The 14,758-nt window shown below is 39.8% G+C and overlaps 1 protein-coding gene across 1 annotated transcript in view; it reads right to left on the minus strand.

The window, feature by feature from the left end:
* Nucleotides 1-14,758, minus strand: part of RAD51AP1 (RAD51 associated protein 1) — a 24,193-nt gene that overhangs the window by 4,586 nt on the left and 4,849 nt on the right. Inside the window, 6 exon segments of the mRNA XM_006878252.1 lie at nucleotides 2,993-3,181; nucleotides 5,035-5,172; nucleotides 5,687-5,773; nucleotides 8,059-8,168; nucleotides 10,418-10,559; nucleotides 12,945-12,994. Of these exon segments, the coding sequence (XP_006878314.1) occupies nucleotides 2,993-3,181; nucleotides 5,035-5,172; nucleotides 5,687-5,773; nucleotides 8,059-8,168; nucleotides 10,418-10,559; nucleotides 12,945-12,994 (716 nt within the window).

The following is a 14,758-nucleotide window of genomic DNA, read 5'->3' on the forward strand; positions in this document are numbered from 1 at the left end:
ATTCATCTCCTTTGTGCAGCAATTTGCTCTGAGGTATATAAAAAAGACTCTAATTGGTAAATATCAAATTAGAAATGGAAACTTTCTTTTTATTTTTTAGTGGGTCTTGGTGAGGAAGCATATATAAACTTGTTAATGACTTCATCATAGTTATGGGGAGCAAAATAATGGCTCCCCAATGATGCCCCTGTCCTAACAGAACCTGTGGGTATATTATACCTTACAAGGCACAGCATTAGTAGATGTAATAGCTAAGGATTCTGAGGTAGCGAGGCTGTTCTTGTTTACCTGAAGGGTCCTTAGAAGTGAGAGAGAAGCAGCAGGAGACTGAGAATCAGAATGACACAATGTGAGAAAGGCTCTGTCCCGGCTGGTTTTGATGATGGGAGGGATGAGAGGAAGCCAGGACAAGGCAAGAAACTGAATTCTCCTCTAGACACTCCACAAAGGGAAGCAGCCCTGCATACAACCTTGACTCTAGCCTAGGGAGAACCCTTCTGGCCTGCTGGACTGTAAAATAATAAATCTGTGTGGTTTAAACCACTAGTATTGTGGCAATTTGTTAAGAAAGCTACAGGAAGCTAATACACAGCTTTATCTGCCAAGGTCCCCATATTTAAAATCTAGTTTCCGGAAATCGTAAGAATCTGTCAATTAAAATAAGACTGTAACTAAAATCTCATTAATTTAGAATACAGTGGGGAAGGATAAGTAGACTCATTAGTATTTATATCTTAGTACTCAGCATCAAGCTATTTAAGACAAAGAGCAACTCCTACCATTAATAAATGGGAAGTCTAAATAATGGAACCTTTAGTGTCAAGTAGGTTAATGTGCTGGACTGCAAAGTCAGTTTGAACCACAAAGTCAGTGGTTCAAGCTCACCAACTGCTCTTTGGAAACCTTATACAGGAGTTGCTGTGGGTTGGAACCGACTTGAAAGCACTCAAAAACAACAACAGTTTCAAGTACCATATATATTAAAAAACTAAGACATAAAAATATCAATAAGAAAAATCCACCTAATTGAAATGATACCTTATAGTAATCTATTATTGCTGTTGTTGCTAAGAGCTGTTGAGTCAGGCTGGTGAGTTTGAACTGCTAAGCTTGCAGTTCAAACTGACCTTGTGGTCCCAGTGCTTATCCTAAAGCTCCAGCCCAGGACTCCAATACATTGTACGTTTTATAAGTAAACTTAAAAATATCATATCTGGTTTTTTGTTTTAGACATATCAAATTCCAAAAGCTTTATTGTAAAAATGGTTCCTTATTGAATTTAATTTGGAAAGAAAAGGGCCCTAAACACTGACAAAAGAGCTGACAAACCAAAGACTAAGTCAAGCATGAAAGCAACTAATTAGAATCAGGAAAACTCACTTATTCAATTCCTGGAGAAAATGTGGTCCTGCAGATAGCACTTAGGGTATGAATGGACAAAATCTTGCTCCACTTATTAGATGGAAGATTTTCAACAAATTACGTAATATCTCTGAGCCTCCATTTTTCATTAGTAAGATGCAAGTGACCCTCAGCTACCTAGAAGGTGGCTATACAAGAGGTGTGTGTACACAAGTACGTAAGTGCTTGCACAGGTAGGGAGTGGAGCTTCAGGCATTCTTTTTTCTCTGAAATAACGCAACCATGTAAATAACCCACCCACACAGATAACATACGGGAACACTGAAATTAAGTTCTGGCATAGCGCACTCTTGCATAAACCACACATGACAGCTCCAAGTGAGTTTCAGCCTCATTCACCCTCTTCCCAGATGACAGGTAAATTGTATGGTTCTGTTCATTTTCTATCTGTTCATTTCCTTTAATCTCCTGCCTAGGTGTCTAAACATAGTTCAAAAATGTTACTTTTGATCATAATGATATAAACCATGGTCATGAATATAGTTTGGCGGTCTGCCTCCCGCCCCTCCTACCCGGGTAATCAGAAAGCAAACAATCTAAACTGTTTCCATTAAGTTGGTAATTATAGCATATTAGCTCAACTGTTGAATGTGAAAACCTTATGAGATTGTCTTGAGTGAAATCATTAGGCTATGTTGTTGTTAAGTGCCATCTAGTCAGTTCTGGCGGACTCCTGGTGTGATGCTGTAGGATGAGCACTGGACTGGGAACCACAAGTTCGACATTTCAAACCCAACAGCTACACAGGGCTGCTATGAGTCAGAACTGACTCGGTGGCCCTTAACAACAGTCAGTTCTGACTTGCAGTGACCCTGTGAGAGGGATTCTGAGGAGCAGCTGGTGGGTTTGAAACGCCCACCTTGAGTTCAAACTAACCTAGCGGTCCAATGCTTTATCCTACAGCACCATACCAAGAGTCCTAGGTTCTGTTGTTATTGTTGCTAATTACCATCGAGTGGGTTCCAAATCATAGCAATCCTGAATAGGTTTCCAAGAAGCTACTGGTGAGTTTGAACTGCCAACCTTGCAGTTCAACCAACCTGTGGTCCAGTACATTGACCTGCAGCATCACACCAGGACTCCTAGGTTACATTCATCTTGTTGTTGTGCCGTTGTGTCAGTTCCGACCTACAGCGACCCTGCGTAGGGTTTCCGAGAAGCAGCTGGTGAGCTTGAACCACCAACTTTGCGTTCAAACAGCTTTGCAGTCTGACTGCGTTAGCCCACAATTCTACACCAGAACTCTTATTTCTTAGCTTAATTTTGTCTTTATGCTGTCAACTTTAGTCAAAAAACATTTAAATTAAAAAAAAACTGGCACAGCGTGCTTATGAAGATAATGAAGGCCATGGGGAAGGGCTACATGTTGGCACATTCTATCTGTGAAAAATATGGCATAATGCGTATCAGCTTTCCTCCCTCCGCCATCTCACTCTGCTTCCTTCAATGTATTTTAGCTACAAATAAACACTTGGCAAAGCATTAAGGAGAACAAAGGTAAAGGTAAGAAAAACACAATGAACAAACATGCATTTCCTTTATCAAAGTAAGTGTTTTGGACCAAGCTTACCCAAAGCATTACATTTGGATTTAGGTTTCTTCTCTTTCTTTTCTACTGGGGCTTTTACCTTCACTTCTTTCCTTTTAATTTCTTTAACTTTATTTTTTCTCACAGTGAATTCTTCATCATTTTCTTCACTTTCACCAAAATCAGAATCACCCTCAGAATCTTTACCTGAAACAGATCACATAGCATTTTCTTGATTTTCATTTTTCTTTAAACTTTTGGCATCTATTTTTCTCCCTTTTAACAAATCATTTCCACATACATGAAGGAAATACCATTCAAAACAATATCCCGTTTCTTTACTTTTAAAGCAAAACTCCTCAAAAAGTTGTCTTGCGCTCACTGTTACCAGTCCCCCACCCTCCATTCTCTCAAACCAAGTTCAGCACGGTTTGACTTTCATCAACCTCACCACTGACCTTGCCAAATACATTGGTCAATTTGGTTCATTTCTTTTAGACCTAACAATTCATTTAATCACAGATTCATCTCTGAAATCGTTTTTCCATCTGGCCTTTCAATACCCTTTCTCTCTTGGTTTTTCTGTATTTTGGCCACTTCTTTTCAATTTCTTTTGCTGAATGTTTCTGACCACAAGTCCTTTGCTAATCTTTCTGACCTATAAATGTTGGAGTGTTCCAGAACTTAGTGTACAGATCTCTTCTACCTACAGCTATTCCCTAATCGATTTCATTCCATCTCATTTCTAAATACCATTAACATGGTGATGCTCCCAAATTTATCTTCTAGTCTGGATTTCTCTTCTAAACTTGTTTATTCAACTATTTACTTAACATCTTCACTTGGATGATAGGGGTGTCTCTAACATGTCCCAAACCCGTTTCTTGACTCTAGTCACCACCAACCCTTCACTCAGCAAACTTGCTGCTCCACTAAGTTTTTTCCAACTTACTAAATGGAGACTTCCAGTCACTCAGATAAAGAAATCATTCTTGATTGCTTTTCTCTGTTGCATATATTTGATCTCATCAACAATTCTATTGGCTATTCCCTCAAACAAGAAGCCCTGGGTATGTAAGTCATTAAATGTTTGACTGCTAACTGAAAGGCATTCAAATATATGTTGAATAAATTCTAGTGAATAAATTTGTTATTGTTTGCCTATTGCATGCTAAAATCAAGTAAAACAGAGCATCTAATTAAGCATAAATTTTATGTGTTTACTCACTTTACTCTACTAATATATCTTGTTACTCTCAGCCCAGGTCACTATGATTTCTAGTTGCCCTGATTTCTGAATGAGTCTGAAAACCACTGAAATAATAAAATACAGGTTATCATATTATTTCAACCTCAAAATCTTTCATGAATTCAAAAGTCTGATAGCGTAGTGGTTACGAATCAGGCTGCTAATCTCACGGTCAGCAGTTCGAAACTACCAGCGGTTCCTCAGGAGAAAGATGAGGCTTTCTGCTCCCGTAAAGATTTACAGCCTCGGAAACCCTGTACAGGGTCGCTATGAGTCTGAAACAACTCCACGGCACATAACAACAACAACAATTCAAAAGTCTATATTCTTAAAATGGGTGTGAGACCCTCTGTGATTTCGTGCCAGCCTGCTTCTTCAGCCCTTTCTACAACATTCTTCCCTGCAACCTTGTATGGACAGTTGCCTATCCCACTCTCTATGCCTTTCCATCAGCCAGGAATGCCATTTACTACTATAGCGTTTCAAAATGCTACTCAGTTTTCAAGGCAAAGCTTAAAGGTTATCTTACAGACAAAGCTTTTTCCCTAAATGCCATGGCTGACTTTTGCTGTTCTCAAGTTTGCACATCCCAAATGTTCGGGGTAATGCTTTATTTATGTCTGTGACCATCAAGAACGTTTTCCTGAATTTTGATCTCTGGTAGCATAGTGGTTATTATGAGTTGGGCTGCTAATCTCATGGTCAGCAGTTTGAAAGTACCAGGTGTTCCATGGGAGAAAGACAAGGCTTTCTGCTCCCGTAGAAATTTGCGATTCGGAACTGACTCCACGGCACACCACCACCACCAATTTTGCAGTAAAAGCTAACTTACTACTTTCTGGTTCGGAGTTACTGACACTGTCGCCGTCACTGCCTTCCAAAAAACCCCTTTGTCGTACCACAGCTTTAGACGCTGCTTTTCTTTTCCTTTGAACATCAGGAAAGTCTTCTTCCTCAGTAATCTTGTCCAAATCTTCAGGAGAGGCATGAAGAGACATCAAAACTGTTCTGTGACATGAGGTACTTCAAGAATTGAACATACATCAATTGTTTTCATTTTCCCAGCTCCATTCCTCCTCTGCTTCTAGTAATAAGTCTAATTACCAATCATGTGACCCAATCTGGATCAATATTAGAATTTCACTCCCCAGCAACAGAATCCGATTTAGTAACAAATCAAACTGAGCTAGGCATCCCCCAAGAATGTTCAAGCTGGAGTTGGGAAAAAAGTGGCCCATTTCTTTAGTGACAAACTGCTGTAGACTAGAAGCCATGGGTAGTTGTGACTTCACACAGGGAATAAAATGGGGCTGCATTAACAGAAAAACAAAAAGATAAAATGAAAGGACACAAAAGCCAAGAGTTCAAATTTAAAGACCCTGGTTCTAGCTACAATTTCAGGAATTAAAAGAAAAGTCTGAAAAATAGGGCTGTTGGGGGGAGAGGGGAGGAGAGAAGAGTATGTATTATTAATATAAAAAACTTACCTAAATAATCACCGGCTACACTACAATTAGAGATGTGAGGAGACTTAGTCATTGCTTCTATTTCATTATTGTCACATTTTTCAATGCCTACATATAAGAAATAAGAAAGAAAATTCAGAAGCACCGTAATCAATGTCTAGAAATAGGAAAAAATGAGTGCTCAAATCTAATAGCATATCTAAAACCTTCTGCTGTTGGGTTGATCCTGTCTCATAGCAACCCTACAGGACAGCGCCATAAGGTTTCTGGGGCTATCCATCTTTATGCAACACAGACGGCCTCAAATGTCCCCCAGGGAGCTGCTGGTGGGCTCAGACCACCCTGACACTTAACCAACTGCACCACCAGGGCTGCTAATGATATATGATTTAAACTCAAGCTGCACAGTGATTTTACTTGAAGAAATCAGTTGAAATTATGCTCTGAAATCAGACTTAATTTCAAATGCAGGCACACTTAAACTGGCTGTTTAAGGACAAGTACTTTATCATCTCAAATACTTAATTTCCTCACCTATTATGTGAAGATAAAAAATATTCCAAGGCTACTATAGGAGATAAAACAAGTTCACCCAAGGAAATTACTTATCATAGGGCCAGCTCTGGTAGCGTAGTGGTTACGAATCGGGTTGCTAACCTCAAGGCCGGCAGTTCGAAACTACCAGCCATTCTGCGGGAAAAAGATGAGGCTTTCTGCTCCCGAAAGATTTACAGCCTCAGAAACCCTGTGCAGGGTCGCTATGCATCAGAATCAACTCCACGGTATTTAACACTATGAGTCGGAATCGACTCCACATTATTGCTGTTAAATACCGTGGAGTCGATTCCAACCCATAGTGACCCTGCACAGGGTTTTGAGGCTGTAAATTCAATAAATATCCTGCACAGGGTTTTGAGACTGTAAATTCAATAAATATTAGCTATGATCACTGGGTAGGCAAATCTATGCTTCTGCTAGCATAAGCACTCCAATCATTACATGATTATTCTTGAAACAATCTACAGCATTTGAAGAGGCCTTCAAGTCATGATAATTAGTATTATTAAGTTCTAATGCTATAAACGGAGTCTTGGTGTGGCGCAGTGGGTTAATGCATCAGACTGCAAAGTCATTTGAACTGCAAGGTCAGTGGTTCAAGCTCACCAGTTGCTTCTTGGAAACCCCAAAGAAGGTCGCTATGGGTCGGAATCAACTCGATGGCACTTAACAACAATACTATAAAGTGCATTATTCTTTGAGAAGTGGTTCTTCCAAGAAAATTCTGTGATACATTCTATACTCTTTTATGTTGTTGCTGTTAAGTGGTGCTGAATCAGTACTATATAGGGTTTCTGAGGAGCAGCTGGTAAGTTTAAATACCAACCTTGTGGTTCAAACCAACCTTGCAGTCCAATGCTTATTCTATAACGCTACACCAGGACTCCAGTTAAATAACATAGTAAGAAAAAATATCGCCTCACTTAAAAGAATTTAAGCCAAAACAATTCAATCCAAGCAACATTTTAGCAGTTCACATGCCTTTTCTAGGAATTACTTTGGCCTCTCCAGAACGTCAATACTGCCATCTGCTGCACAGTCATCACACACACACACACAAAAAAAAAAAAAAACCAAAGGAAGAAAACCTATGGAGAAATCCAGAAATTACCAATCTCTTAAATCTACTGAGATTACTAATGAAATTAGTATCTTTAACCTTCAAAAATAAAAATTACCATCATTAGTTCATCTGATTTGGAAAGAAGTGATTTGGATTGTGCAGACCAATTCATTTGATAGATAAAATATATTTTCACAGTGTACCAAAATACAATTTGAATACCCAGACTCATAGTTAACATCCTCAAGTTTACTTTGGGTGTTTACCACAATGTGTGTGGATGTGATTTATGTAGCTGAGTAAACATTTGAGTCCATCTGTGGTGGTGGTGGTGGTGTGCCATGGAGTCAGTTCCGACTCATAGCGACCCTGTATAGGGTTTCTGAGGCTGTAAATCTTTACGGGAGCAGAAAGCCTCGTCTTTCTCCTACAGAACGGCTTATAGTTTCGAACTGCCGACATTGAGGTTAGCAGCCCAACTCATAACCATTATGCTACCAGAATGCCTTGGAGTCCAATTGTTGTTGTTAAGTGCCGTCAAGTCAATTCCAACCCATAGAGACCCTGTAGAGGGTTTCTAAAGAGCAGCTGGTGAGCTTGAACCACCGACCTTGCAGTTCAAACGACTTTGCAGTCTGACTAGCCCACAGCACCACACCAGGACTCCACCTGTATCCTCTGCTAAGTACGCTATTAATAGTCCAAAGGATTTCATTTTCTTTCCTCTGTGACGGCCCATTCAAAGAAATGGTTATACAGAAAATAAAGTTACTTTCATCTTGCAATTCTGGCACATCAATGGTGACTGTTGGAGTCTCCTTCACTGATAAAGCTAGTGCAACTTCTAAGTCTCTGTGGTAGAGCTTGTCATCCAAAGGTATCCTATAATAGAAACAAATAATAAGGGTTTTAAAATATCAATCTCCACTGAAGAGCAAAGCTTCAGCTTCTCCTGAATTACTATTTAGGAGTTGCTCTGACGTCATAGAAGCATTTTAAAAGTATAACCATCACCATCTTTGATAGACGGATTCCTAAAGTATGTATTCAACATAAGAGATCTGAAACAGGAGCATTATGTGCCTTTGCACCTGCTATTCTCTTCCACGGTCATGTCTCTCCTTACTACCTGCTCTGTCCAGCTGGAATCTTCCCTCACCGCTCCCCTTTAGACAGCTATTGGAACCAAATCCAAACCCAGCTGCTGTCAAGTCAATTCCAACTCATAGCGACCTGAATCTATATATTCCACAGTACAACTGCTCTAAAGAATTTTCCTGGCTGCTATCTGTATAAAGCAGATTGCCAGGCAGTTCTTCTACACTTCAGGGTAGATTCAAACTACTACCTTTAGGTTAGTAGCTGAGTGCAAACTGTACCACCCAGAACCATATTAAATTGAAATATTTATGTTCTCACATCTGTTGCTAGGCTAATAGTGCCCTCAAGGAGTCTATAATTGAACAAACTGTTGTTAAGTGCCATTGAGGTGGTATAGACTCACAGTAACCCTGTGTAGGGTTCCAAGGCTATAAATCTTTGCAGGAGCAGAAATCCTCATCTTTCTCCAGCAGAGCAGAAGATGGGCTTGAACCCAACCATGTGGTTAGCAGTCCAGTGCTTATCATACAGAGCCACTGCACTCCAAATTTAACAAGAAGGGTGGGGAAAAATGATACTGTTAACCCATGTAAGGCAGTTTAGTAAATCCTGTCAAGGTCGTCTAAAATGCTATGGCATTTAAGAGGGGAGAAAAATCAAAGACAGGAAATAGGAAAGGTTACATGAAGGAGAAAGCACTGAGAAGCACTTTGAAGGGTTTATTGATTATTTTGGACATTTCATACCAATGGAATCATACAATATATAGCCTTTGGCTTCTAGCTTTTTTCTCTTAAGCATGCTGTTTTCAAGATTCATCCATACAACAGTATGAATCAGTACTTCATTCCTTTTTATGACGGACTAATAGTCCATTGATTACAAAACATATCACTTTGTAAATCTGATTGTCATAGTATTTAAATTGGCATTCCCTTAAATATTTGTGAATTTTTTTTCCAAGTCAGAGAGACAATCAGAAGGAGCTTACTTGTACATTCCCATTCTACATTCAGGAGTCGAGGCATGGCGCTGTGGGTTAATGCGCCAGGCTACAAAGCCATTTGAACTGCAAGCTCACCAGGTGTTCCTAGGAAACCCTATACAGGGTCACTATGGATTGGAACCGACTCTACAGCACTTCACAATAACAAACATTCAACATTCAGGAGTCCTAGTGCGGTACTGTGAGTTAATGGACTGGACTTCCAAGTTTTTGTTTGAACTGCACGGTTGGCAGTTCAAGTTTACCACTTCCTCCTAGGAAACACCATACTGGGTCGCTATGGGTCGGAACTGACTTGATGGCACTTAACAAGAATTCTACATTCAAGAAATAAAATAAAACTCTTAGGATTCCTATTTAAACCAAAAATTCAAATCTGCTGCTGGTGGTGGTGAAGGAGCTCTGGTAGCATAGTGGTTACGAATCAGGCTGTGAACCTTAAGGTCAGTGGTTCGAAACTACCAGCCACTCTGCGGGAGAAAGATGAGGCTTTCTACTCCCGCAAAGATTTACACCCTCGGAAACTCTGTACAGGGTCGCTATGGGTCGGAACCGACTCGACGGCACTTAACACACACATACACACACACACACACCGCTGGTGGTGGTGGTTGTGTGCTGTGGAGTCGGTTCTGACTCATAGAGACCCTGTACAGGGTTTCCAAGGCTATAAATCTTTAGAAAGCCTCATCTTTCTCCCAGGGAACAGCTGGTAGTTTCGAACTGTTGACCTTGAGGTTAGTAGCCCAACTTGTAAGCACTGTGCTACCAGAGCTCCTTTCAAATCTGTTATCTGTTTTAAATTGATAGCTCTGGTAGCACAGTGGTTACAAATTGGGCTGCTAACCTCAGGGTCAGCAGTTCGAAACTACCAGCTGTTCCGCGGGAGAAAGATAAGGTTTTCTGCTCCCGTAAAGATTTACAACCTCGGAAACCCAGTACAGGGTCGCTATGAGTCAGAACCGACTCCATGGCACATAACAACAACAAATGTTGTGCATTCTGTGTACGTCTTACCTCTCACCTTTTTTTAGGGGTTCTCTCTTGTAGTGGTATATTCTCTTTCTGGAGATTCTTCAATTTAGGTTTTGATTTTTCTTGTTTTAACTCCTTTGACTCTGTCCTGGATTTCTTGTTTAAAGGTGTAGATGAAGAAACAAAATCATCTATTTATATATAATTAAAAATAACAACACATGAAATTTGCTTTTTCTGAATAAAAAGAAAGAAAATTATTTCTTTAGCAGTTGAAATCATTGCTAAAGTTTTAATAGATAAGAACAAAAAATTAAATTTCCCCAGTTTTAAAACCGTTAGTATTTTGTCTTTTCTTATTCTCATTCACGTTTCAACATCTTTTTTTTTTTTTTAAACGGTCTTTATCTTTTAAAACATCAATCTACCCAACATGAAATCAATAAAAGCTACAAGGCAATTAAGCTAGTATTTAAATGTTAAAGAAAAATGAGTAATCATTAAAAATCTGTAAAATTAAATAAGTTAAAAAAGTATACTTGGGAATTTTAATATATTGGAAATTGGTATGAAAGGATTTTTATAAAAACCCAGTGTCTTCAATAGTGAATAATTGTTATCAGGACTGACTGTGAGGGTTGGAAATATAAAGGTAGACGTTTTGTAGCAAGGAGGGGAGTGATCAACTTTTCAGTCTAGGAGCGGAGGTCCCTGGGACCATCATGGGAGAAGAGCGGAGAGGGGGACCCTACCCAGAGAAGCAGTAATGCCTGAGATGGAGGCAGAGACGATGACGTGGAGAGATGGAGCAGCTGGGGACTTTAGACCCAGAGAGGGAGAGGGGCTGTGTGCTAACAACCGGGTGTGTGTGTGTGTGTGTGTGTGTGTGTGTGTGCAGGCTTGTAGTGTATACCCTTTGGTTCGTTGATGATGCATGGAGGGGATTGTAACCATGGCAATGAAATGATATACGACAGGATGAATGTAAAACTAATGTTCTCCCATGTAAACTATCACATAATTCACAATAAAACATAAAAAAAACTAAAAAAAACCCTAGTATCTTGTCTTCTTTCAAGGACCCGCTACCAGTACTCAGAACTGATGTAGCACTGCTGTTAATCACCACAACATAAAACTGCTGCTTTGTCTTTTCAACAAATGCATGATACACGTATGTGCACCTTCACATCGTCTTAACCATGTCACTTCTCATTGTTGTAAGCTGTTGTTGAGCAGATCCCCAGCTCATAGTGATCCCTGTCCAGCCCTACAGCACCCTCACATCAGTTACAGGTGGGAGAGCTGTGACCAAGTAAAATGTGATAAAACCATTGCCTGATTTCCTAGATTGCCAGGACTTTCTAGTCCATCTGAGCTTGGAAGCTCCAATGAAAACTGTTCAGCATCATTTTTTGTTGTTTGTTCAGTGCTGTTGAGTTTGTTCTAACTCATAGTAGCCCTGTGTGTGGTTTCTGAGGAGCAGTTGGTGGGTTTGAACCACTGACCTGGCAGTTTAAACTGATCTTGCGATCCAGTGCTTTATCCTAGAGCACTACACCAGGACTCCAGCATCATAGCATCGTGTATGCCGCTGCTGGTGAGGGATGGCTACACATGAAGAACATTGGTAGGAATCAAATCAGGTCTTGTGCATGGAAGGAAAGGACTCTCCCACCCATGCTGTCTCTCTTCTGCTCTCCATGTGGGAATACAGGAAGTTTTGTGATCCGCTTTCTCCCTTCACAATATCCAAAATATAACTGGCAACTCATAAATATTTGGTAACAGTAATAAAAAAAGTAAGTTACATTCTCTAATATGTTCTCCCAAGTATTAGACACACTTAAGGTTATGACCAAGGCCAAATAAATTTCTTCAAAACCTAGGAATTACTAAATGTTTGACTTACAGAAACTCTAGTGGTCTGAGAAAGAAAAAAAACAAAAACACTATTTTGAATTATAACATAATTTAACACAATGTTCTAAAACTTTTTGACTAAGTTCTCTTAAGAGCAGAGATAAGTGAAAATGTAACCCAGTATGGCATAACTTCAGCCTAACCTCTCTTCAAGGTCATGTTTTATTTGACAGTGAATAGGAATTTTACATCGTATTCAGTAACACATTTATGTTTCAGAAAGACAGTGCTTACCTTCTTGAGGTAAGAGTTAGGAAACAAACTGTAATCTGAGAAACACGCATCTAGAGCAGGTTACATCTAAAGCATACTTTCATCTGGTTTTGTTCAGTTATCACCAACCTATGTAATTCTTGTCAGCGTGGTATCAACACCATCTTGTTAAGAGATGTTCAGTCAGTTCTGACTCATAGCAACCCTGTATAGGGTTTCTGAGGAGCGGCTGGTGGGTTTGAACTGCTGTGGTTAGCAGTCCAAAGCTTTTCCTACAGCGCCCCACCAGGACTCTATAAAACCCTATGGAGCAGTTCTCCTCTGCACGCACAGGGCTGCCATGAGTCCGAATTGACTCGACAGCAAACACCACCACCACCACCACATCAATTCTGAGTAAACGACTTCCCACATCTTTAAAGCATGATGATTCCACTCACCATCACTGTCAGAGTCTTCAAACTGGGAGTAATTGACTGGTTTCTTATGCCTATGACCAAGACACAAAGGTTTCATTTACACAAATGTCAACCTCTCACCCACCTTCCTTAAAGCCATTAATAGTAGTTTTGAGTAACTGAAAATGTGTTTCAGTTTTCTTAAAGTATACTTAAATTTAAAACAAGATATGCATTTCATAGTAAGGCTTTAGCATTAGCTGAAGTATTTACAACCACACTTCCTGGAAAACGTACAGATAGAACCAAAATCCATGAGTTTTAACACCATCTTTTCCACTTTAACTTTAGATAGGATGTGTACAAAACATGAGGGGAATAAGCTCCTAGGAAAATGTTAGAGTGAAGGTGGACAGCAAAGACAGCAAAACTGATATGGAAAAGAAAAGTAATTCAGATAGCCCACAAAGAGCAATTCATGTGATTAAAACTTAGCATTTACATACTGTGTAATTGCTATTGGGTATTTTTACGTCTCTGTTGTATGTATTCTTTTGTCTTCTATAAGTACTCGGTCTGATACATGATTTGTTGCTCAATGAGATATTGGACTCCTGGAGTGGCACTGTTGGGTAAGCACTGGACTACAAACCACAAGGTCAGGGCTTTAAACCCACCATTTGCTCCTCAAAAACCCTATACAGAGTCTCTATGAATTGGAATCTACTCAACGGCACTTATCAACAATAAAGAAGATATTAGTTTACTTAGTCATGCAGATCTTCTAAACACTTAAACACATCACTTGTTGTTGTTGTGTGCTGTTGAGCTGGTTCTGACTCATAGCAACAATATATAGTTTCCAAGAAGGGCCTGGTGGGTTTGAACCACCAACCTTGAAGGTTAACAGCCTAGTGCTTACCCAACAGCGCCACACCAGGAGTCCAACATCCTTTTATTGACCAGCAATCATGTACCAGATAAAAGGCACATATAAAACAAAACAAAAAACCACATACAACAGAAACTTGGTGCCACCTATAGCTTTAGAGCCCTTTTTTATGTCCCTCAAACACGCTCAAGCTCAGGGCCTTGGCTTTTATACTTCTCTCTACCTAGACGCCACAACTTTCCTATCTATTAGATTATGGTGTCCTGCATGTTGCTGTGTATCTGGAAAGTATGCCACTAGTATGTTAAAAACCAGCAGGATCATCCAAGGTGGCCAAGTCTCGGTAGGGCTTTCAGACTAAGACACACTAGGAAGAAGGACCTGGCATTGTACTTCTTGAAAACCTTACAAGTAGCAGCTGAACATTTCTGATATAGTGTCAGCTCCTCAGGCTGGAAAGCATTAAAAATGACTGGGGAAGACTGCCTCCTCAAAGCCGAGCTGACATGAATGACATGGAGTAAAACTTTCAGGACCTTCATTTACTGATGGGATGCCACTCAAGATGAGAAGTCTACCACACTGGCAAATTGACGAGGAACAGTGTCACATTCATTGTCAAAAAGAACATTTCAAGATTTTTTCAGTGATAGGGTAATATACACACACCTACAAGGAAGAGAAGCTAATATGACTGTTATTCAAATCTATATATCAATCACGAACGCCAAAGGTGAAGAAATGTAAGATTCTTACTAACTTACTGCTGTTGCTGTTAAGTGCCATTGAGACAGTTCCGACTCATAGTGACTCTGTATAGTTTCTGAAGACAGGCTGGTGAGTCTGAACCGCCGGACTTATGGTTCAAGTTAAAGCTGAAGAAAACTAAAACAAGGCCATGAGAGTCAAATTATAGCCTTGAGTGTATTTCACTGAAATTAGAGACCATCTCAAGAACAGATCT

Source organism: Chrysochloris asiatica, unplaced genomic scaffold (assembly GCF_000296735.1).
Source record: "Chrysochloris asiatica unplaced genomic scaffold, ChrAsi1.0 scaffold00050, whole genome shotgun sequence".
Classification (NCBI taxonomy): Eukaryota; Metazoa; Chordata; class Mammalia; order Afrosoricida; family Chrysochloridae; genus Chrysochloris; species Chrysochloris asiatica.